Below are 25,842 nucleotides of genomic sequence, written 5' to 3'. Positions count from 1 at the left end.
ACTGGAAAGAGAAAATCTTCTACCTGCAGATTCCAGCTATTTTGGTATATGCAGTGGTGTTGTAGTCATGTCCGTCCCAGGATATTAGATAGACAAGGTGGGTGTGGTAATATTTTTTTATTGGACCTTCTGTTGGGGAGATAGACAAGCTATTTTGGTGGCACATGCAAGCTAGCTGTATGGGCTGGGTTGCTGTGCTGCATTGCTAAGACAAAAGCAATCAGTGGGTGTGGTAAGCAAACAAAAAAGGCAGGCTGCGTAAGACCACACTGTCCACAGGGAGGCCAAACAGAAAGTCTGCTGGAACGAAAAGGACAGCAGTATGGCTACATCACGAAGAACAAGGCTGCACTTGAGGGAGCCACGGGAATTGAGGGCTAATTTGCACCAGCAGGCTGGTAGAATGGGCCAGACTCTGACTGGGAGAGGGAGGGGAGAGAAATACATTGGAAAGAGTGGGGAAAAGAAAGTGGCACAATAGAGGGCTAGGTGGTGCTGCAGAAACCCACATGTGAGGGAGCTGAGAAACCCGTCAGGCTGCCATGATCATGATGTCATGGGAACTGGTACCAAATACAGGGAAGCCGAGCCATTTGAAAGTGTGCGTTTTGGGTTTCTTTGGTGTAAACTCTGGTTTTGGTTTTAGGGCCTGTAAGAGTCAGAGCGGCCCTCAGATGGAGGGGGGCTGACAGAATCAGTGAGGGGATGGGGTTTCAAGAGATCAGGCAGGAGTAGATAAAACCCCTTCCTGGAATTATTGGGGTAAAAAATCTGGCTACTGAGGCAGTCTGAAAAGGGTAGTGGTGGTGGGAGTGTGTGTTCCTGTGCTGTGGGTTTTCCATAACTTTCTAACTTACCAATGACACTTCTTAGTGACACTCCTGGACTCAGTATTTCACCTCAGTCAGAACAGCAAATAGCCCCAAACCCAGCCAAGGACCTCTAGCTTGTTGCTTCCAAAACACCAGATCCCTTGCTGCTGGATTTCCACCCCAAACAGTTCAAAGCTTGCCTGCCACCACTGCTGCGGTTGGGAGTCAGCCAAGGCTGCCTCACGTCACCTTGCTGTACAGTGGCGGAGACCCAGAGTTCCTGTGATCTTAATTGGGCTTGCTACAGAAAAATCAAAACCAAACACAATGGGAAGCCTGGAGACACAAAGAGGAGAGTCCTACTCTGAACAGCTCCACCCGCTGGCAGTACATTGTCACTCTAGACTAGAGGGAGAGGAAACTCCATCCTTGGAAAATGAGGAACTCAGTTATAATAGAGCATCAGGTGCCCAAGAAGAAAAAATCCCCATTGACCTCACTGGATGCAGATTTAGGCCAGTGTTGAATGCAATCAAAAATCCCACGCTAACTGGAGGAATTGACATTGTGTTTGCCTGGCTTAAAAAAAGTCTTCCTTTATCCCCTCCCCTCCCATGATCAGTTGTCTCTTTTGTGTCACCCATATTTGTAACAATGCTGGGTCCCGGTCTCATTTCCAGATTTGCAAATAATGTAAGCAGCAGCATTTTGATACGATGTATTTATATTTACATGGACTATAGGCTGATCATACATATTAGAAACAATAAAAAAAGAAGTTAACTAAAATGTACATCATACACTTGTGTATATATATATTTTTTACACAGAGGTAAAAAGGCTTATAAAAAATCAATACAACAGGGTTTTAACTTTTAGTATACAGATACATTATGGATGTAGGCTTCAGGCACTTTCATTTGTTAATGTGAGCAATAGCTTGAAAAAAACCTCTTCACAACCGAAAAAAAATTTGGTTAATGTTTTGTTACCACAGATACAAAAATAAAATCTGAAGAATGTCTCTCAAGTGATTGATGTCAGTATTGCAAAGCTGACTGGGAAAACACTACACACTGTTCAGCTGCAGTGTGGAGACCAATGAGAAATATTTACAAAGAACGCCTCCATTTTCTACCCTTGTGCCCTTACACCATTGCCTTCACAATCCAAAGAAAATGTGTAACAAGATCTACAAGTATTACAAAAACCAAGAGGGCTAAGGAAGAGGGATTTTTAAAAAGAAGACATACATAAAGGCTTGGAGTATGTCTGATTTAGTTAAATAAATAGGGGCACTTAACAGAGACTTGACAAAAAACTGTAAGATCTCTTCGTAGTGTTGTGCTTTGTAGAGGCAAGACCTTACAGATGTTTGTTTATATGAGGCTGGCTTGATGTTTACTAGACATCATTGAGAGATTTGTCATTTGCGATCAGGCACGAAATATTTATATTCCATTCGGTGAACCCAGACACATTACACCAAGAGCAAAAATCCATCCCTTTCTACTATCATTCCATTTTTTTGAACCTAAACCCAGCAACTGCTGCAAATTAAGTTTACCAAACTCTACAGTCTATAAGCACGTTGCATAATTAACGGATGGTTTACAAAAAGCTGTGATTAACTCTCAGAGAAACATTCCAACTTGAAAGAATGGCAAGCATTTCTTAAATCTATTTGGCAAAAATAAAAAGTTCCTTTCCTTTAAGACTGATGTCAATGTGCAATAAGAGGGAGGGAAGGGGCATGCATCCACTGGCAATTTACTGCAGAAAAAAATTATGGCAGGAACAGCAGTGCCAGCTTTGACAAGCCAATCCCTAGCTGCCTCAAAATATTCAGATTGTACTATGCTAGTTATAGCTAACTGATCTAAATCTTTTTTATTTTTTTTTTTAATAAAAATTATTTGGCTATTCCTTGTAATATATTAGAAAAATACTCTTTTCCCAGTTAATTACAAGCCTTGTACACAAGACATGACAGTAACATTTTTTTTTTTAAAGTATTCTCATCTTGCTGTATGCATAACACAACCCTCTGGATCCACTTTCAGTATCTGGGTGGTGAGCTGGGAGGAGAAGGGTGTAGGAGATACTTAGGCCCTAATCGCACAAACACTTACTCATATGATGAACTTTACACATATGAGTAAGTGCTTCTAAAGTCAACGGGACTACTCACATGTATAAAAGTAGCACATGCATAAACATTTACAGGGTCAGGTCCTTAGTCAGGAAACGGGAGCAGTAGTTATATGTAGGCTTTTTATTTTAAATACATATTCTGAGTTACTCTAACATGTGGATTTCATTGTGAATGTAAAATTCTCATGCACATGTATTTATTCTATAGAACAAAATTTAATTTAAAAATATATTTTTTCTGCATAATCCACCACTTGTTCAATGTTTCTCAAAATGACAATGGATTATGCTACTACTTTTGTGGTTGCACTGGCTATCTTGTTAATTCTTTGCATAACAACAAGAAGAATTTTTATTCAACTGAAATATTAGTGTTTTATTCTCAAATAAAGACATAGCAGGGTAATGAAAAGCTCCTTCCCATTATGTAGAATTCCAAAACTAAAGTTTTATTTGCAAAATTATTTAAGAAAAAAGCCTAAATTTAAATTTCCCTTTCAAGTATTGATTTGAAATGAATGGAGTTTGGAGGACTTTCGGATTCTCAAAAGTTAACTGAAATTAAGGCTCATTTCCTACATTCACTTAATATTTGAAATTTAACATCAGAGAAATAATTTAAGATGTTTGCCAAAAGAAATAATTATGGATTCTAATGAGAAACTGCAGTTTACATGAATATTTTGGCTTTAAAAAACAAACAGTGACAGCAATACTGTGTTGTGGTACAAGTTTGTTACTAGAACACCTTCTATACATACAATAACTGATTGCAGGTTAAAATACTTTCTGGGTGGGATTTCATTCCATTACACTACATTTCTCAAAGTGCCAATGCTTGCTAGGTGTAGATGATACTGCTCAAGGCAAGCTACGGCAAGACAGATCCATATTAGAGATGTTCTAAAATCCACCATCATCCACAGTTCATATCTCAGAGTCCTTTTAACTGAAAAAATATAAACATGTACACAACATTCTGTTCGATTACAGATTAATAATACAAAAGTCTATGCTGTAGGTTAGTTTGTTAGAACACTTGAAGAGCAAATCAGTGCAGAGTGGCCCATGAAAAACCAAACATAAATGATCCAAGTGGTTTCTGGACTCTGTTGGGCACACAGGCTGCATCAAAATATAAAGGATTTGAATGCTCCAAACCAACGTGCTCCTTAACTACAGGGAAAGCACAACACAATTTAAACTTGTGTGTCATCATCCAGCTGCTTTGTGTTTCCCACCACAGCACCTGCACATAACCCCACAGTGGTAACAAGCCCGAAGGGGCAAGTAACAGCACATACATGGGGCAAAGAAAGACAAGGCGATAAGGGCCATCCACCGGAGGCAAAACTTTTCATCACTGGTGTCACAAGAACAAGGGTCTGTATAGTCTCCTTCTGGATCAGACATACAGTGATACAGCATACTGTCCGCACACCACATACAGCTGACTCGACGGATGCAACTTCTGACACGGTCTGGTGCGTCCTGACACTGACCCCGCCTGTTTTCCTCATGATTGAATATGTCCCTGCAATACACGCACCGCGATCTCTCTCCATCTTCCTTCCGTCTTGGTTTGAACTTGACAGGCTGAGTCTTTATCGCAGCACTCTTTATATCTTCACCCGGGTCAAAGTCTGAGCTGTCTACGTAAGGATAATTGTAATCGTGTTTTGAGGCATCACTTTTGGCAAAACGTACGTATGAGTCCACATCATCAGCGTCGATGTACTTCCCTCGCGACGGGGCATGGCGGTAGTCCTCATAACCTGTCATCCAAATCTTTTCCCGAGGGTTAATGCGCACTATCTCCTCATCATCATCAGGAAAGCTGACGTGTCGATAGGACCTTTGTATTGACTGCTGGAGAAAAGGCAAACAGTTAATTTTTCTATCAAGAATTGGCAGAGACTTTTGATATTTTTGATCAAGTGCTACTAAGCATCAGTAGTGCATTTGGGAAATAAATTTTAATCAGTGTTTTCTTAGTTTTTTTTTAAAATTAATCGATCTCACACATTATTAAAATGATAAAATTAACTTAATTTTTTTTGTATGCTACTAACTGTGATTAACAAAATAGACAAACCACTTTCACTTTATACTGTGCCTTACTTTCTGCACTAGCATGGTGGTAACAACCTTTTACACGCTGTGACCCTACGTTGCAACAGAAAATAGCTTCAGAACCTGCATCCCATCTAGACATAAGGAAAGGCATGCTGCTCACTATGCCCCCCGCCCCCCCGCACATATTTGTAATCACCACAGGGACAGAGCCCCAGGTTAAGAATCCACATGCCAGCTCAATGCTGCAGTTGTCTGTTGCAGACAGCACAGGTGAATGTTCAAATTCCAATTTTTTTTAAAAACCCAACCACCTCTTCACTGAAAACTTTTAAAAACAAAATTCGTAAGTCTCTTAATATCAGACTATTTAAGAACTTGATACTTGAACTTTCTCACAGTATCCCTTTAAGTAAGCAGCAATTAATAAGAAGCTCACTTGTTCTAGTTGGTAGTGGTCAGAGCTATACTGGTCATGAATGTGACCATGAGTGCAAATTCTGCGATGTTCGCAGGGTGTGGGAGAGGCTAGTATCCGCAGAGGCTGTTCCCTTTTTTGAGAAGAATTAGAAGAGCTGTCTGTAGCATTCTATTTTAAAAGAGAAGGAAAAGATACTTAATTCATACAGCCATATATTATTGCATATAGTTTTGAGATACATGGAGCAACTCAGATATCTGCAATATTGACAACACACAAAAGCAGACACCATTATACATGTAATCTGCCCCTAAATTCTAGAAAAAAGCAGACGGATCTATATGTAGGTCATAGAAGTTGCTACCACAGACAGAAAATACAATATGCCATAGCCTAGGAGTGCTTGGTGAGAGAACACAATTTCTATTTGCCTGGTATGTTATTTGTTGTAATGTACATTAGAAAGCAGGATGTTCATGCTATAACTCCTTCTGGATGGCAAAAATTAGCTGATTGCATCATTTAAAGGAATTTAAATAGGATGTATTCAGACAATGTTAGGGGTGACTAATTGATTTATGCACACAGACTAGATAGTCAGGCTGCAGAAGATTTAGTAATGGTCTTTTGCAGGTTTAAAAAAAGTCAACTGGAACCTTCTTTGCAGTTCTTTAAGCATTTGCCTAACTCTAATGGGTAACAAACTACTTACATAAAATGATCAACTTTTTAAGCTGTTTTTTTAAAGTTCTCACCAATCTCAAAATTCAGTGGATATTCTTTAATTTTCAAAAGATACGTCCAGTGTTCTTCTAGCCCAGATCTTGCCTAGAATCTTGAAGTTTTTTGGGTCTGATACTACTGCATCACTGCGTTTCAATGAGTATCTCAACAAATGGGTGATACATCATGTATTGCCATCAAGATATATCACAAGACCTGCAGCTTCATATTAAGGTTATGTTTCCCGCAAGAGAAATTCCGAGGGGTCTTAACCAGCATTTCTATTTGATCATAGATTTGAGGATATAACAAATAACTTCATGTGCAATTTGATTGAGAATTCTGAATCTGATATGCAAACAATATGCCCACCACATCGATTCAGACCATCCATTGAACCTGTTTCAGAAACTGGGGTCCAACTTTTCACCTGTACCATATATAATCCAGAGTGATTTATTTAACAAGTTCTCTTCCACTTGCATGAAATCCTTCATTGTATCAGCACTGAAACTGGCAGAAGTGCCAGTACACCTCATTGCACCTGTTGGCACCCCTGCCAAGAAGCATCGGGAGTGTGGAAGGAACGGATGGCAAGAGAAGTCACAAACATTGCCTAGATACCAATGAGAAATGCTGTACTGTTGCATAAGCCTGGAGTTGTATTGATGCAGGTGTCTTGAAGTGTCAGAGAAAAATCCCTGCAGGATAACAATCCACGGCCAACAAGAGTATGAAGTTGTTAATTAGTATACAGCCCATCACCATTTTTTTTGCCTCCCATGATGCCATGGCATATGATTTTAAAAAGCATTTTATGCTGCAACTGATGTATGAACTGGGATTTCTGTTGTCTGTGCGCTAGCAGTCTTCCCTCTCACTTCAGTCACTGCATGTCACCAGTACGCTTCTTGGGGATGCGTTTAGAGAAATGTGTGCCTCTGGGGCCATTTCACAGAAAGTGGCAGAAAAGCGCGCTACACCATTCCAAACCATCGCTAGAGAGGTCTGTAGGAGGAACAATATTCTTCCTCAGAGCCATCTAAAACAAGTTCAGTTCCATTAGTTCATGAAGGTAGACCGTCAAACCTGAAATTGAAGGAGGCAACACTCTGTCCACAACATGAGTATACATACCAGTACTCCCCTACCTCCACTCCTCTCAAACACTAGGACTGCTGAAGAAGTTGAACTGCTAACCCCATGACACAATCCCATCACAATCATTGGTGACCAAGAAATCCCAGGCTATTTCAGGCTTGTTATCCACATGGACGCTGAAGTCACCCAGCACAATTATTAAATACAGGGGTAAGTGAAAATGTGAGTTACACACATTTATAAAAGGAGTGTGCGTATAATGTGTCAGATACGGTTGCTGGGAAAGAAAATACAAATTATCCAGTTTGAGTGTGAAAAGATCTCTGTTATAACACTGCAGTAGGTTTACTTAAAAAAAAATGCTTAACTTACATTTCCTTCTCGGAATTGGAGACGTTCCTTTTTTAAAATGACTCCATCATTTACAATTTTAAAAGCCTAGTCAATATGTGTCATTAGTGAAGAACAGTGTGTTAATCATTTACTACAGTCCATTTCTCACTAAATGTGTTTGTTGCTCAAGAATGGCTAATCAGGTGTTTGAGTAATATCCTGAGATAAGCACCGATCACAAGATGTGAAAAGACTACTTCTCAACAGTGACAAAACTGGACTGGTCACCTTGCCTCTGCTGGCTTTTCAGAATAGTTTCACCATTTGTTATGCAATATACAGGATGACTATATAAAGAAATATGAAAGATTCATGCTGAAAATATGAAGCAATGCAATACGAGGCAGTGTCAGAAGTCAGTTGCTCAAGGGATGTAATGAAAGCCTTATCACTTGGGATTTTTAAAAGTGGACTGAATAGGGCACTAAAAAGTGTACTGTCAAGAATGATTCTTGAATGATACAATAAGCCTTTTTATTTTTTTAAAGCATAAAACATCACTAGCTGACCAATTCTCTGTGTTGCTTCACATTGCTTTGCTCACTTCCCTGTGCTATGCAATCCCATCTGCTGAATCAACTATGTTTGGTTTGGAATGTGGGTGGAGACAGAACCACTCTCTCACATCCCCTTCTCTCTGCCCATCTCACGCTTGTCGCTGAAGTGTCCCAGAGCCCCACCAGCCACCACAATTCTCAGACAGCAGGAAGATGCATGGAGACAGTCCAACATCTTTCCCCAACTTCCCTTTTCACGTGGGGAAGGATGAGCAAAACTAATCATTCCTTTTCTTAAGCAAGTTATTCCTCTTCCCACCAACCTCCAAGTATCCACAGGGATGGGGGGACTTCTCCTCCCACCAGCAGCAGTGGTGTTTTGGAGAGGAGCCACTCTTTGAGGCTTCAGAGTGTGTGTGTGTGGTCGGTCAAGGGAGTTATAGTTTTGCATGTGTTTGAACTTGTACTGATGCAAGTGTCTTAAAGTGTCAGAAAAGACCGTCACTGCAGGATAACACACAAAAAAATGGGTGCAAAGCAGGGTGAAGAAGGATGACTGCTCAGCTAACATCCTCTAGAGAGAGTAATTTTGAGGCCTGTGGAGAGCTGCAGAGCCAACTGGTCTTCATTCCCAAACAGGAGCAATAGTGATCAATCATTAGGACAACGTATCCTGCTCTCCAAGGGAGAGGCTGTTTACAGTAGGGCTGGTGAGGAGAGACAAAGACCTAACAGGTCAGGAGATGCCAAGTTCTCTTGATTGACAGCTTCCTCCAACTACCTACACATCTGTGAGGATCTCCTATGTGGAATCTACCCCTTTGTGTATTTACTATAGTCAGATGTACTAATTTAAGGAGAGTAGCACAAGCTACTATTTCTTCTATGACTCTCTTTATCCAGTTGGATCATTGGGGGAAAAAAAAATTGAAATGGCAACACCATGGAAGAAAAACCACAATACCTGGGCACATAAAATAAATGATCAGACAAGTATTGGGTTAAGTTTGTGTCTGCAGTTTCTCTGCAGACAATCCCTCTGGTTTACACTATTTTAATGTGTGTAGTTTGTGCACAATTTCAATAGCACAATCGGGGTGCAACCATCTTTCCAATGAATTCATGAGATGTCATTCTCCCAAGATTCCTTCAGTTAAATCTTATAAGAGCAAGTCCCCAATTTGGGATGAAGCTCTCAGGAAAAGACAAGTGCCTTTGCACTTTTGATTTTGGTAGAAGTGAGGGGAGAAGAAAATATTTTCTTCTTGTGTCATAACACACCAGTTCCTCCCTCATCAATGAGATCTTACAGACATAACCCCCACCAACCAAGAAATATTTTGCAGAATCAGATTTTCAAGTCACATCTAACATTGTATTTGTTAAAAGAAAAGGAGTACTTGTGGCAGCTTAGAGACTAACAAATTTATTAGAGCATAAGCTTTCGTGAGCTACAGCTCACTTCATCGGATGCATTTGGTGGAAAATACAGAGGGGAGATTGATATGTGCATATCAATTAAAAAATTAAAAAAAAATTAAAATTATAAAATGATTTCTTGTGAACACAGGCAAATTTAAGTGACAAAAAACCAAAACTAGTCAAAGAACACATTTTTGCCAAGAACTTGTAAGGTAAATGGTTATTGTATAACCCTGAAAGAGATGCTGTGTAAGGACAGATTTAAGAAAAAGGTTGTACATTTAAAAAATATCACTACACAACTGTGGTAATATACAGAAGCCTGAAGCAAATGTGAGATTGTCTTTCCATGGAGTTCAGAGAAGATTTGAGTGTACACAGATAACTGTGGTTACAGTAAGCATGGGTTAGGATTTTCTGAAACAGGAAAAGGACTACAGTTTCTTAAATGACTGGACAGTTTCCTAGTCACTATTTATACAAATAGCAAAATACAAGTTTTGCAAGTTAGTTTTAATGTTACTTTTTTGTTTGTTGGAGTGGTAACATATAGTGGCAAAATTACTCCCATGACTGTGCTGTGTTAAATCAGCATAACTTAATGCAACGTTTACATGGATTCTGTGCACAAAATCTTCTTATTAAACTGCATCTTAGTCTGCTTCTGGCATTATTAAGTTCTCTCTTATGTTGTACAAGGCTTGATTAAGACTCCCTCACACTACCAGCGTGGTAGAAGGGGACTTAGTATATATGAGAATCAGGCGCATGAGCAATGTGCATAGAGTAAAAGCTCTGAGTTTTTCTGTGTTCTTTAAATACTCTTGACTAATTGTCAGTGATACAAGGTGTCAGACATGTCTCTTAAAAGAAGAGGACAGAATAGAGTTTTCAAAACAGAAAAGTTTTAATATCAACAAATTTTAAAGTAAGAAATTTGTGGATTAAAACCACCAATCTATAATCATCTTGTTTGTTGTACGTTCTCATATCCTGGATACATTTGGCAAGGAAAGGTCTCACTTTTTAACTTTCAAGAAGTTGATATAAAAGGAGTAGTGAAAAAAGTTATATGGGATGTTATTCAGTTATATGGGATGTTATGCTGACAGCAATGGCTAAAGCTATCCCATGTTACAGTGATGAGTGCGGTACGACAACCTAGACAGAAAAGAATGTTCTTTCAGCCTACAAGTTCTGTTTATGAGACTCCGGAGATTCTTTCGTTATTTGGGCATCTCCAGTTTCCTTCTCTTTGTGCCTTGCCTCTGCCTTAATAGATTTCTTTTTAGTGAGATTAACTAGATCATTTCACTGGGAACATGGACATAGTCATGTATCTTAAAAATCACACCCTTTTCCTCTTCAAAATCTTTGGTGGTTGTTTAACTTAATCCTCTGTGCAAAGATGGAGAGCCTCCCCTTGTGAGGAGAGGGTACTTACTGCATGGTAACAAGCTTTGTAGTGTTGCCACACTGCATCGTTAGTATATTAGTAAGTGCACAAGCAAGTACTTTCAGTAATTAATTTTTTCAGGACTCAAAAGAGCATTCTGGTGACAGCTTATGACAGTCTATAGAATCAAGTGCCGAGTCTGCACGGTCTCATTTACAGAGATCTGCTTCAAGATTAGCAAAGACACCCCTTTTAGAGCTGATGGTAGGTCAGGCCTATTCAGGTGACTAAACACCCAATGTTACTTACAGGCTTATCTTTCAGAAATCTGTATAAACACTACCAAGGCAAGAGGAATTAATGGGGAAAAGAGCACTAGTGGGTGTGTACACTCGCACAGAGAATGAGTAACTCTGTTCTGTGTCCATCTGCTGGTAGGAGCATAGAACATGAGATAATTCTACAAAACTGGCTATTTGATGGCAACTGTCATTCCAAGAAAAACTGGAATTAAAAAACCTTAACAAAACAAAGTTAGCTGAGCTAAAAAATTGTGCATCCACCCCCACGTTAAAGGATTTGCTCTTTATAAAACTTTTTTTAAAAAAAACATGCATTCAGCTGCACAGAGTTCAGCAGACTGAACTGATACTTTAAGTCAATAAGGGGGTCATTTATTTAATTATAACTATCCACATTATTTTAGCTGGAATCCATCACCAAAATAGAACTCAACAGCTGATGCAAACTTTTTAAATACTCTCATTGCGTGCCTTGCAAATATGTCAAGCTTTGTTTAAAAAGGCAGTAGTATTTATTTATTACTAACTTATCTTTTTGCAGAAATAAGCAGAGGAGGATGAAGTAACTGCCTACTTATAATCACTTCTGATTTGATTTTCATAAAACATTTACAAGATGCAGGGAAATCAGGCCCTTGACAAATCTCATGAAGCAGGTAGATGAGGGAGGAGGGTTATTAGATGCATCGTTTACAATGGATTTCTACACTATGCAGAGTTAAATTTTCAGTCCCCCACACTCAGATAGCCGATGACACGTATTCTTCCTCTCCATCTATTAGCAATACGTGTCTATAGAAAAAGTTGATTACCATGAAATATTACATTAGCGAACCACACTAAAAGAAGAAGAGGATTGAATGGAAGTGTTTGCCACTAAAAGAAATTGCTCTAGGTTTTACATTTTTTTTGTTTGGTTGCTGACTCATCAAAACACATTCATTGTTTAGTTTTATTAAAATGTCGCAAAGAGATTTTCCTTCTCCTTTGAGAACTTTCTGCAACATTTAAGAGAATAAAACCAAATTATAGTTGATTTAACAACTCTCATGTGTGCATTTCCACGTAGACTGAAGCCTCTGCTTGTTTTCTTCAAGTTACTAGAGACAATGGGAATCAAACCAGATTTGTCTATGTTTAAAAGAGCATGTGGAAATTATAGCCTCTCTCCTGAAGAGTGGTGGTTAGACCGTCATTTGCCCTGTGGTTCTGAATCAACCCTCTTCCTGTCATCACTAAGACAGATGGTCCAAGCTAGCACCAGGAGGCAAATTCCCCTCCCCCCACTTTAAATTACAGAGGCCAGGATGCCGTGGCCAGGCACAGCTTCATCCACTAATTCCAGATTCCACTTCCCTCCAGCATTCTCCTCAGGCTTCACTAACATTGTTGTGTTATACACTGAAAGGCAATTCCCTAATCCTTTTTACTGTGGTAACAGGAAGTTGTCAATCATCTCCTTGTCAGGCTGCCAAGGCTGCCTCTCTTTCAGACCATGTTTACATGCTAAGTTTGGCCAGCTCAGTGTGTCACCTTCAAGAGCAGAAGGCAGAACTGAATGATGAGCAAGAAACAGAAATTTCTGGCTGCTCCTCTGCGCGGATTGTTAGCTCTCTTAATTCTAAATACGTGCCCCAGAGCCAAGGAAACTAATGACGTCTGTTTTAACATATCAGAAGAATGGCTCACCATTTACGAATCTATCTTCTTATTGATTATGGACTTCTTCCTTAGTTATATGTAATACATAACAGAAATGTTCAGCCTTTACTACTTGTGAAATTTTCTAGTATCTTAAGAGCCAAAAGACAACAAAACACGTGTGTATTTTACAGTTTAGATATTAGTGTAAAGAGCTGTGTCCATAGATTAAAAAGGTTTCAGAGTAGCAGCCGTGTTAGTCTGTATTTGCAAAAAGAAGAGGAGGACTTGTGGCACCTTAGAGACTAACAAATTTATTTGAGCATAAGCTTTCATGAGCTACAGCTCACTTCATCGTGAGCTGTAGCTCACGAAAGCTTATGCTCAAATAAATTTGTTAGTCTCTAAGGTGCCACAAGTACTCCTTTTCTTTTTTCATAGATTAAAAAGAATCCTGACTGGAGGGTAGAATCAGATAAACCCTATCTTACATGTAGAGCTATTATCATTCCTGTTACTTCCACTGAATGCATCCGATGAAGTGAGCTGTAGCTCACAAAAGCTTATGCTCAAATAAATTTGTTAGTCTCTAAGGTGCCACAAGTACTCCTTTTCTTTTTGCGGATACAGACTAACACGGCTGCTACTCTGAAACCAGACTGGCTATGTTACTATTACTCTACTCTCACTCACCTAATATATTTATTTCAGAATGCATACTGATCATATAGACTCTTCTGGGTAACTTCAGCAGGATTTAAGGAGGGCAAAAGACTATAATTTCTGACCAATTGCTGAGCCACGGTCCACACAAGTATACAGAATTTCCTGAAGGGACACCAAGAGGACATCTAGTCCATCCCTGACTGATGTTGGTCTAACCTGTTCTTAAAAATCTCCAGTGATGGGAGTTTTCACAGCCTCCTTAGGTAACCTAGTCTAGTGATTTAACTATATACAAATTATTTTACAAATAAAGTTCTCTCCTCCCCCACATCCTCCCCCATACCTTCCCACCCAAACAAAACAAAACAATGGGATTTATTACTTTAACCAGCTGTGATCCACATACATTTTAGCAACAACACACAAAGGGCTTGTCTAAACTAGGATAAAAAGATGTATTTCAGAAATGTGTTGGCCAACATGTTTTAATTCACTAGAGCAGTGGTCCCCAAACTGTGGGGTGCATCCCCTAGGGGGACGGAGAGGGACTTTTGGGTGGGGGTGCACGGCGGAGCCTGGGCCAGCCCCTACTGAAGGCAAAGAGGGAGGGCCACCCAGCCTCACTTTGCCCCGCCCCCTACTCTGCCCCTAGCCCAGTCCAGCTCCGGTCCCAGCCACAGCTCCACTCTGCCCCCTGCTTTGCCCCCAGCCCAGCTCTGCCCTCATTCCCCCACAGCCCAGCTCCTCCCTTATCCCCAGTTCTGCCTCCAGCTCCGCCATCAGCCCAACCTCCTCTGCTGAGCCAACTGTGCTGTAACAGAGGGGGAGCGTGGACAGATTCCATTATTGGTAACGGGGGGTGTGGCAGGAAAAGTTTGAGCACCACTGCACTAGAGTATCCAGGACACGTTGTATGTGTGTCAGTTGGTTGAGGTGAACCCCAAGGGGTGCCTAGGGTTCACCTTGACCAATAGCACATGCTAAAACAAAACTTGTCCTGCTTACAACAGTGTTAAAATGTGTTAGCTAACACATTTTTAAAATACACCTTTTAAAAAAAAAAATCTTATTTTAGACAAAGCCAAAGGCTAAATCTAAACAAACTCAGCGTGCTGTTAGACATGATGTAATCTTCTAAGCAGATACATGATGTCCGCCTCATTCTCTCACACCTACTATAAAAATAGAAAGCTTCTACACAACCTCCTCTTCTCCATTCCAAAAACCCCGTGCTTAAAATCAGACCTACAATTATTTAATCAAACCAACAAGGTCAGAGAGATTTGGACTGCCACCCTTAACTATACTGTCTGTCTATATAGTGCACAGGTCACCTGGGTAATTTTAAATAGCAGAGACAGATTGGATAGAGTTACAAAGTCGGATTCTCCAGTCTGCCAAGTTCGCTTGTAGTGCTTATGCAGCACAAAGTGAACTGAAAGTGACTGGAGACAGCTAAGTTGCCCCCTTCTCCAACCACATTTCCACCCACCTCAGAAACTTGCCTGTCAGTGTAACTGGAGGCTTCGGGCGTCAGAGTTTGTACATCTTCATAAAGTTTTAGCTACTGCAGTTTTCAAAATCAAAGTCCCACTTTCAACAAACATCATTCAGGATCACCTTGTGACAAATCAAGTGTGAAGCTCGACTGTGTGAGTGCATGCTCTTTTCAATTGTCAGTGGTTGAGTTCAAGAGTGTTAAAACCACAACTGTGGCAAAAGAAAAACAAAACTAAGACAAGCTGGAAATACCCTTTCCCACTGCTTGGTTTGCATGGAGAGAGGTGTTAAAACTAACACAAAAGTGTTTTGAGGCTAGATCTCAGAATTAAGTAGGGTCATTTCAATACAGACATTTGCACTTACAAAATTATTTTTCCAAACTAGAGAAACCGAGACACTTTCAAGTGATATATCGAAGTGTGACTTTGCTACAATACATTCATTCAGAACACAAATTTATTCACCTATGCGAGAGACAACAACTTTGAAAATGGCGACTGTTCAATTCATTTTGATCTCCAGCAGCATTCGCAGCACAGCCCAAACTACGTACTTTATGATCTGAAGGAGGATGCATTTTTCTTTTATTAATTTTATCAGGTTAGAAATCTCAGATATAGGAGCATTATGCATGTGGTGGTTCTTGGTATTCTGAAGAATACCTGATTGCTTCCAATTACAATTATATATAATAAAGCAATTAAATATAATGCACAAAACTAAAACAATCGTCATATTAAATAGTGTTGCCATAGTCAGTTAACCTGAAGCGCTAGGCTCATGGGGCTGGCAGGACGTTCCTCATTAAAAAACTGCCCCCCCAAATTCGCACACTGGCAGTTAAATAAAAAAAAAAAAGGAAAACAATATAAAGTGATGCCCAACTGGCACATCTTATTACAAAGCTTACATGTTTTGGCAAGATACAACCGTAAGGAAACTTACATCACTGCAAGAGACCACTTTTCAATTTCCTACAGGATATATCACTGTCCCACTGCAAACCTGACTACATATGTATATGGGAAGATAGAGAGCCAGGAAACGCACTATAAAACTGTTTTTAGAGAAAGGAACTAGAGGCAACAGAAATTGCTTCTTTTAGGTAAAGGAAAAGTAGTTTAGCACAACTAACAACTATTATGAATTATAGAAAAACTGCATGTTAGCAGAATCCATTACTAGAAAGTGTGTGTAGACTGTAGATATTATTTACAGATTTGCTTAAAAATTCAGCATTGAAAACAAATGCATCTGTGCCTCTTTACACATACAGTAGAATCTCAGAGTTACGAACACCTTGGGAATGGAGATTGTTCTTAACTCTGAACAAAACATTATGGTGGTTCTTTCAAAAGTTTACAACTGAACACTGATTTAATACAGCTTTGAAACTTTACTATGCAGAAGAAAAATGCTGCTTTCCCTTTATTTTTTTAGTAGTTTATGTTTGTTTAACAACACGGTACTGCAGAGACCATTCTGCCCACATAAAGTTACTGAAGCACTGGTATGTAAGTGCTTTGTCAAGCACTTTGAGATGTTTGGAGAATACTTTTCACTTCACCTGTTCCCTAAAACATTTTCCGAACTGTGTGGTGAAATTCACAGATAGTGAAATGGCAGGGTGATTTGGTGAAAAGGGATGGAAGTTTTTGTTTTAAGGCCTTAAACTCATACAACAGAGGATGTGCGATTCAGAACATTTCAGTGTTACCAATTCCATTTTCCTATACTCTTGGAACAAAATCCAGCTTCACTCTCCAGTGATATTAATTTGGTTGCTTTAAAAAAAAAAAAAAAAAGTGTTTTTTTTTTTAAAGTAACTAAATCTTAGTCACATTTTAAAAAACCTCTACCTTGCAACCATTTCCCCCAAGGATTGAGCTTGCTACATGTAAATAAATTGGGGAGGGGGAGATCAGTTAAATATGTTAGAATGAATCCGTTTTATGCACTACATATCTATGCAACTTTCACCACAGTAGATTTTATGACTGATCCTCTCTAATCTACAAACTGCAATGGAATATAGATACTTTATAGCCGGAACTATATGATTATTCTTGTAATTTAATCAGTTTAGGAACACAGGAATTGCCATCTCAGCTCATACCAATCATCTGTCTAGCCCAGTATCAAATGCTTCAGAAGAAATCATAACTTGATTGTACTGGCAGCAAGTTTAATTTTAATGTTGCTTTTTTCAACCTATCTACTAAAAAAACCAAAACACTGTGGACAAGGCAGAACCATGCCTTAACATGACACGGACGTGAATGAGAGAAGGTCCCACACTTAGCAAGGGATTTAATTTTTGAAGTGACTTCTTATAGCAAAAATCTTTCCAACTAGTGGAGGTTCCCTGTTGATTGCCCAGGACTAGTTAGTAGCATAATTAATCTGAGAAAAGAAAAGAATCATATAAACACAGAGCTAGATGAAGCCTCAGAAGGTCAGATAGTCCACCTCTCCCATGGTGAGGCAAGGTCCAGTATACATAGACCATCCCTAATAGGTGTTTGTCTAAGGTGGTCTTAAAAGCCTCCAGTGACAGGTATTCCACAACCTCCCTTGGTAACCTATTTCAGTACTTTACCAGCTTAAAAAGATTTTTCTCTAATATCTAATCTAAATTTCCCTTGCTGCAGATCAAAAACGATTTTTCCAGTCCTTCCTCAGTGGACATGGAGAACAACTGAACATTGGCCTCTTTATTACAGCCCTTAATATATTTGATAACTGTTAGAAGGTCCTCTCAGTCTTCTTTTCTCAAGGTTCAACATGCCTTTAAAAAAACCCAAAAAACAAAAATCTTTTCCTCACAGGTCCTCTACTCTCTGAGCAGAGCAGAACAATTATCTCCCGTGTCTTATATATGATACTCTTGTTGATAATACACTCTATATTAGCTTTTTATGCAAATACTCCATATTATTGGGTCATATTCAGCATGTAATCCACTATAATCCCCAAGATAGAGGAGAACAAGAAAAATCAAGTCATAAATTCTGTATATTCCACACTTATTCATCTACCCCACACATCTCAATATTCTCTCATATCTCTTTGCCACAGGGTATGTATCATAAATATAAAGGGAAGAGTAAACTCCTTTAAAATCCCTCCTGGCCAGAGGAAAAACCCTTTCACCTGTAAAGGGTTAAGAAGCTAGGATAACCTCGCTGGCACCTGACCAAAAATGACCAATGAGGAGACAAGATACTTTCAAAAGCTGGGGGGGCGGGGTAGAAACAAAGGCTCTCTCTGTCTGTGTGATGCTTTTGCCGGGGACAGAACAGGAATTGAGTCTTAGAATTTAGTAAGTAATCTAGCTAGATATGCGTTAGATTCTGTTTTCTTTAAATGGCGGAGAAAATAAGCTGTGCTGAATGGGATGTAAATTCCTGTTTGTGTGTCTTTTTGTAACTTAAGGTTTTGCCTAGAGGGATTCTCTATGTTTTGAATCTAAATACCCTGTAAGGTATTTACCATCCTGATTTTACAGAGATGATTCTTTTACTGTTTCTTTAATTAAAATTCTTCTTTTAAGAACCCGATTGCTTTTTCATTGTTCTTAAGATCCAAGGGTTTGGGTCTGTGTTCACCTATGCAAATTGGTGAGGATTTTCATCAAGCCTTCCCCAGGAAAGGGGGTGTAGAGTTTGGGAGGATTTTGGGGGGGGGGGGAGGGGGGAAGACGTTTCCAAGCGGACTCTTTCCCGGTTATATATTTGTTAGATGCTTGGTGGTGGCAGCAATAAAGTCCAAGGGCAAAAGGTAAAATAGTTTGTACCTTGGGGAAGTTTTAACCTTAGCTGGTAAAGATAAGCTTAGGGGGTTTTCATGCAGTCCCCACATCTGTGCCCTAGAGTTCAGAATGGGGAAGGAACCCTGACAGTATGCAATTCAGGATGATTCCATTAGAGGTAATGCCAGGAGGCACTGTCAAAACACAAGACATCTTAGCGTCAATGGAAGGAAAAGAATCATCACCCAACTGTACATGAGACTTATTATGAGGATGTAAAACTCAGTGGTCAGTCTGCTGGAACAAATGAAGACAGAGATCTGGAAGAAGTGATGAGGCAGGAAGGATGAGAGTTGTACTAAGATACAGGAACATTTGGCCAGTGTAAGTTTGGCATTCAAGTAATGGGTTCTGATGCACAGTAATAAGTTTTGTTTAATGCAAAATACTTAAGTACCAAAAAAATCTTATCTACTTCTAAGTCTTTCATTTTTCTTCTTTTGATAAAGCAAAGAGGTTGTTTTTTTTTTTTTTTGGAATGAGGATTTGGGGAGGGGATCAGGTTCACTTTTCTCAGCTGGTATTTTCGACCCAAATGGAACAGCTGTGGTTTGCATGCGAGCCCAAAAGCAGACCTCAGAGGATGTGGGTGGGAGTGCTGAGCCCACGGTCTTACGTACAGAACAGCAACAGGAACTAAGAGCAGCAGCTACGGTTGGTTGCTAAGCAGCAGGAAGAACATAGGCAACATATCACCTGATTTCACTGTTGTGGCTTTTCCCTGAACTCTGCCCAGCCTATAGAAGAGTCAAGCTGGACGGTGGAACCTATCTAGTCCTCTTGGCCTTTGCACTGCCCTGTAAAGAAGCACATTTCCTTTCTGCCACTATCTCATAGCCCTGTGAAGGGAAGTCACAACCTGTTGCTGCTGCTCAAGCTGCTGTCCAAACTAATGCAGGAGTTGGTGCAGACGGAAGAATCCTACCATCCTTCAACATTGTCCACAGAGAGTCCCTTCCCCCAGAACAAACAGACTTTTTTTTTTTTTTTTGTCAGAAAACAACGTAAAGTATATTCCAAATTTAAATACAACATAAAAAAATATCCTGTGGCCAGTAACAAATTCTTTAATGAGTTTCTAAGTATTATCTCTTTAAAAAAATGGCAGTGGTTCTTTACAAGAACTATCTGAGTGTGAACTGACATGCTAGCAAGAAAAATCAGATTTAGTGCATATTCAACTTACATAAATCTTATGAATCTTAATACTGGTAGCCTTAGTGCACTTGAGACCCACATGGGAGATGAAAACAGGGGAAAGGTTTCATGGAAAGGCAGTGGGACGAGATCTGTTTTTTAAATTATAAAACAATAAGATGCCAAAAAAAAAAAAAAAGCCTGCAGTGTTAACATTTGACATAACCTGTAATGACATGGCAGGTAATCGGGTCTGAGACCTAAACGGTTGTTAGCAGCAGCAAACCACATGACAAACACCAACAACCTCACAATTTTATCCCCGGGCTATGGGAATTTGTGATTCTACATGCATATTGAGAAAATGCAAGAGAAAAAAGGATAATTTTCGATACGTACTTTAGGGCTATCTCAACTGAATGTTCAGTATACTAAGTGCAAGATCCAAAATACTCCACAGCAGGCTGGACCTATGTTCTAGTTCAAGGATTCTATCTAACGTATTTGTATGTTCCCCAACTCACTCCTTCACTGTAGCATCTGAGAACCTCACAGTCTTAAAATGTATTTATCCTCACAACTCCCCTTTGAGATAGGAGAATACTCTGACCCCAATTTTACATATGGGAAACTAAGGCACAAAGATTTGCCTACAATCCCACAAGAAGTCTGTATGGGAGCAGGGAATTGAACCCAGCTGTCCAGAGTCCTAGGCTAGCAGTATAACTAGGGCTCTACCAAATTCACGGTCCGTTTTGGTCAATTTCACAGTCAGAGGATTTTAAAAATAGTAAATGTCATGATCTCAGCTATTTAAACCTGAAATTTTATGGTGTTGTAATTGTAGGGGTCCTGACCCAAAAAGAAGTCGCAAGTTTATTGTAGGGAGGGTTACAGTACTGCTACCCCTACTTCTGTGCAGCTGCTGGCGGCAGCACTGCCTTCAGAGCCGGGCAGCTGGAAAGTGGCAGCTGCTGGCCAGGAGCCCAGCTCTGAAGGCAGAGCTGCCACCAGCAGCAGTGCAGAAGGATGGCATGGTACAGCATTGCCACCCTTACTTCTGCGCTGCAGCATGCAGAGTTGGGACCTTAGGCATCAGTCGCTGCTCTCCAGCCACCCAGCTCTGAAAGCTGCACAGAAGTAAGGGTGGCAATTCAGCGACCCCTCTAAAATAACCTTGTGACCCTCCCCTCCTTCAACTCCCTTTTGGGTCAGGACCCACAATTTGAGAAATGCTGGTCTCCTCAGTGAAATCTGTAAAAGCACACAAAAGACCAGATTTCATGGTCCGTGACGCGTTTTTCATGGCCATGAATTTGGTAGGGCTGTAAGTATAATCACCATCCTTCCTCTTTAGATTATAGATTCTGCAGCACTCTGGTGTAGCAGATTGGAGATTCTTCAGCAGTTTCATTTCAACGGAGAAGTTCTGATTAAATATTAAAATAGTCAGTACTGTAGCATGTATTAGAATTTGATACCAAAGTAACTATTTTACATTGGCATATTAATAATTGAATGTGGGAGGGGGGAGAAAAGAGAGAACGATATTTGTATTTATAAAACAGAACTACACTGAGGAAGTTGTCAAGGGGAAAGCTAGAGAGTTTTTCTGCCACTGGGTCCACTTCTGGCACACAGGAAGGCTACTTGGATTTATATGATACACAGATCAGACCAATGTTTCTGCTATGATTGTCAACAGGTTTCAGAATTAACAACCACTATTTATTTCAATGGGCTGTTTACACTGCTCAGAGCTATTCCTTCACACATTCTGCAGACTCAGGAAGACACCACTCCATCGTTCAGTGGACAACGTTCTCGTTTTTCAGTTGATAATTATATGGGAGAAAAACCTTTTTTTTATTTTAATTTTTAAAAGTGAAAGCTTAGATTTTGAAAAATAATTCTCCAGCAAGGGATGGAGGATTCGGCTGTAAATTCTGTGGCTGCAGAAGCACATAATACATTGTGTCCTGAAGTATAAGTGATACTTCCGAATTGAAGAACATTTAATTGAGGAAGGCAGTCTGCATGTAGACTGGATTAGTGAAGGCAAACAGAACAATCCCAGATCCTTGGAAAGACAGCGCTCCCCCAATGGAAACAGAATGGATGGCTAGCCTTACTCAGATTGCATCTCTTGAGAGGAAAATTTATAATATACAGGGACATGTGAAATTTATTTGCAAACATATGGAAAACATTTATGGATTCTAGTGAGAGTCTGGAATTAAAGTAATACTACTATATACCGTTGAACCTAAATGAAGGTTTCATCTTTAATACATGCATTTTACCTGCAAGCCAGTCATTAATTTATGCAGTCTTTTGGGGTGTTTTGTTTTCTGTTTAGGTATGGCTTTGGCTTTCAATGAGGGAGGGAAAATTTATCAAATAATTATAGGCCTAATTCCCTCGTCCCCAGCCCCTCCACCTACTTCCAGCCATATTATTTACCACTACATGAAGTGAACAGAACTAAGCATACAAAAGCACTATTATCCTGTGGTATCCACTGGAAGAATCAGACTTTGGTGCCTATCTATACTAGGGATTTTGCAGTGATATAATTACATTGGTAATTTAAACTGTCAGCGTAGACACACCTCGAACTGGAGTAAGCTACACTGGCGCAACTCTGTTTTACACTAGAGTACTGCATCCAGACTGGGGTTTTACATACATGTAGCTATATTGATACAAATATCCCCAGTATATACAGGTCCTTCGACTGAACAGATTATGGTTGGGATTTTCAAGTGACTTTGTGCTCTTATATCATCTGGGCACTTTTGAAAATCTCACCATAGGTATGTTTTTTAAGTTGTTATGGTTTTATAAAATATATAAATACACTAAGAAGAGAAGTAATGCATCTTCATCTTGAAGAGCCACGTAAGAGAATGCTGAGGACATCCTACTAGTGCATTCAACAAAGGTAATTTTTCCTTCATTCTCTTTCAGTTTTAAAGGACTAAACAGTAAGCAAATAAATAAATGAAAAATCCTAACCAAAACACAATTTTGTGGCCTGACAAGGTCCCTTCACTCCATCGTCATAAATCCCAGCTCCCTGATGAGATGAGCTATAAATTAAACAGTCCACAACCTCTTAAAGATACTGGAAAGGGAAAGTTCAAGTTTGAGTTCTTTTACTAACTTGGGCAACCAAAGAAAAGAGGACAAGTTGACAACAACACTCATTGACTATTGGAGCAATAGCATAAATTGTGAACGGATGGATTAAACGGTGGCAGAGTAGCCAATCATCCGATACAAATGCTTTCCTGCTTCACAAGTACAGTAAAAGCTGTTTTATCTGGCACTTCATTAACCAGAAAATTCTATAAACCGGCATTTCTGATCTTCACTGAAATACTGGTTTACAGTCCGGCGCAGGAGGTGGTGCGGGGTTCCAGATCCGATGGGGGGGGTGCTCACCTCAGGTGGCTCCCCTCAAGCGGCGACCCGTCCCAGCTACTCCTAGGCAGGTGGCTCCGCATGCTTCCCCTGCCCCACCCCAAGCATAGCTCCGCAGCTCCCATTGGCTGGGAACCACGGCCAATGGAAGCTGCGAGGGTGGCGCCTGTTGGTGGAGGCAGTGTGCGGAGCCGCCTGCTGCACCTCTGCATAGGAGTGGCCGGGACAGGTCGCTGCTTCCGGGGAGCCACCTGAAGCAAGCGCCCCCCAGATCGGGCACCCCGCACCCTCTCCTGTGCCCCAACCCACTCCCCGAAGCCCAAATACCCAAATGTACTCCCTCTTAGTTAACCGGAATTTTTCACTTACTGGCTCCTCCCATTCCCCCAACATGCTGGATAAAACAGCTTTTACTGTACTATGGATTACATGAGATTCAACGTTACGGTCAACAGAGTGGCATAGAAATAGCCTTCTAGAGACTATCAACAACTACAAAAGACAACCCGAAGCATAGCCATCTACAGCTAGTGAAAAACGGCCCTGGCCCTTGGAAACCCAAAGACTTAGCTAACTTACTTTTAGTACATAAATCAACACAATCTTGTTCAGAGAACTGCCAGACAGGTTGAAACAGAAGAACCCGAGACATAAACTTCCACCATTCATCTTAAATGGATGCTGATCACAGCTAAGTTTTGACTATTTGCATGCTAACATTATCAATAAACGTAGCCTGAAGTACACCATGGAGTTTGAATGTTTCGAGTGTAATTATATGAAAGAGGTGAATCTTCGGTCCGCCGCCCCGCCCCCCAACAAATCTGAAGGTGCACACGAATAACCCATCACTGTAATAATATATCTACAGATATCTTATATGTGTGTGCCTCACTGGGAATCAAGTGGGAAAAAAATTAGTTTATTTTTCAGTTCTGGCTTTGAACACTGAATGTAGGATTGATGATATATTTAAAGTAGCTGGTGCACAATTTATCCTGTTTTCCTAACACAAACATTAAACTACTGCCAACACTTGTTCCTATGTAAAAAACAAAGCACCCCAACTTTCTATTCCCCTAGAATATAGACATGGGCCCAAACCTAAATATTATGGACAAAACCATGGGAATTTTCAGGCCTCGGTTACTTGCATGGATCCATCTGGTCCCTCGACAAATTGGACTGATTTTAGGAAAAATATCCTTAGCTATTTTCCATATTTCCCTTTAAAGCACTTAAAGAGAAATGTAAATGGAATGTTCATTTGGCAGCTTCAACATCTCTAACATGGCTAACAAAGCTGACCTGTATGCATGACAAGTTTTGAGTACCTCCACTTTACAACAAACACTCAAAAGCAATACACAAGCCTGAAGATACGTATGCATTTCAAATGGCACCAGAACATTGTTTTCAAGGATCTTGTAACTTTTGGATAAATACTACAAAAGAGTAAAGCACTCTGGCTCCAATGAGGCCTTACCCCTCCCATCTCGGATTCTATAAATCACTTCTGGCAGGTAGCTGGGAAGCAGCTGCTAATGATAGTTTTGCTCTGGAGCACAGGAAGTCACCTTTTAACCTTGCCTGCTGTTGTTTGTCTCTTAGAATTGTGACAAAAGAACAGATGTGAACAACATGCCAACTGTCAAGAGGATCTAGTCAAAACACTACAGGAAACCTGTCCAGACCCACACCATGCTTCTAATGGAAGCTCAGCTAAATTCATCTTGAGCTACCTTTCAGCTTTGGGTTCTCCCCTCCCCCACCCCAGCCCTGACATTCACAGGATTTAACTGAATGTTTCCTGCTCCATTTCCTCCCTCCATTATCCTAGATCCGCAGAAAAAGCACATTTTTGAAATGAGAAATAAATGTAATATTTTCACACTTTCCCAGCAGTGAAATGCAGTGTTGAAGTATATTTGTTACATCTACTTTGGATTCTGAAGATATCCACCTTTAACCCTCTGCTTTCACCAGTGTTTTTCAACAAACAGTTCATTTACAACGTAAAGAAGGCGGGTATGCACATTACTGGTGCTGAGCAAATAATCTGATTAATTTAGCTTTTTTCTGCCCATGGAATAATATCCATGACCAGACTGAAATTTCATTTGATATATTCATTCAACCTTTTTAGCTTATGGATGGGACAGGGACACTGTCTTTTAGAAAGCTCCAGACTCATTTTTGATGCTACTACAAAATAAAATAAAAAACAACCATTATAAACAACAACAAATAATAATGAATGACTTTCTACTGTTACGTAGTTGCTATTGGTCAGTAAGTCACAAGATCTGGTTTGCTCCCCAATTTGAATAAGCTTGGATGGACTTCTTACGTTAATGCTTGCAC

The 25,842-nt window shown here is 40.0% G+C and overlaps 1 protein-coding gene across 6 annotated transcripts in view; it reads right to left on the bottom strand.

Moving 5' to 3' along the window:
• Positions 1-1,518: 1,518 nt before the first annotated feature.
• SPRED2 (sprouty related EVH1 domain containing 2) overlaps positions 1,519-25,842 on the bottom strand; it is an 82,800-nt gene continuing 58,476 nt past the window's right edge. For 3 of the 6 annotated variants that reach the window (XM_043512009.1, XM_038394621.2, XM_043512011.1), the window contains exons 5-6: positions 5,479-5,628; positions 1,519-4,835 (exon numbers count right to left, since the gene is read on the bottom strand). In XM_043512009.1, the coding sequence (XP_043367944.1) occupies positions 4,182-4,835; positions 5,479-5,628 (804 nt within the window). In that variant the 3' untranslated portion in view covers positions 1,519-4,181. The remainder of the gene's footprint in view (positions 4,836-5,478; positions 5,629-25,842) is intronic. The other 3 variants (XM_038394622.2, XM_043512010.1, XM_043512013.1) reach the window with 2 other exon arrangements.

This window comes from Dermochelys coriacea, chromosome 3 (genome assembly GCF_009764565.3).
Source record: "Dermochelys coriacea isolate rDerCor1 chromosome 3, rDerCor1.pri.v4, whole genome shotgun sequence".
Lineage (NCBI taxonomy): Eukaryota > Metazoa > Chordata > Testudines > Dermochelyidae > Dermochelys > Dermochelys coriacea.
The sequence above is the reverse complement of the archived record's forward strand: the minus strand, read 5'-3'. Positions and strand labels throughout refer to the sequence as shown.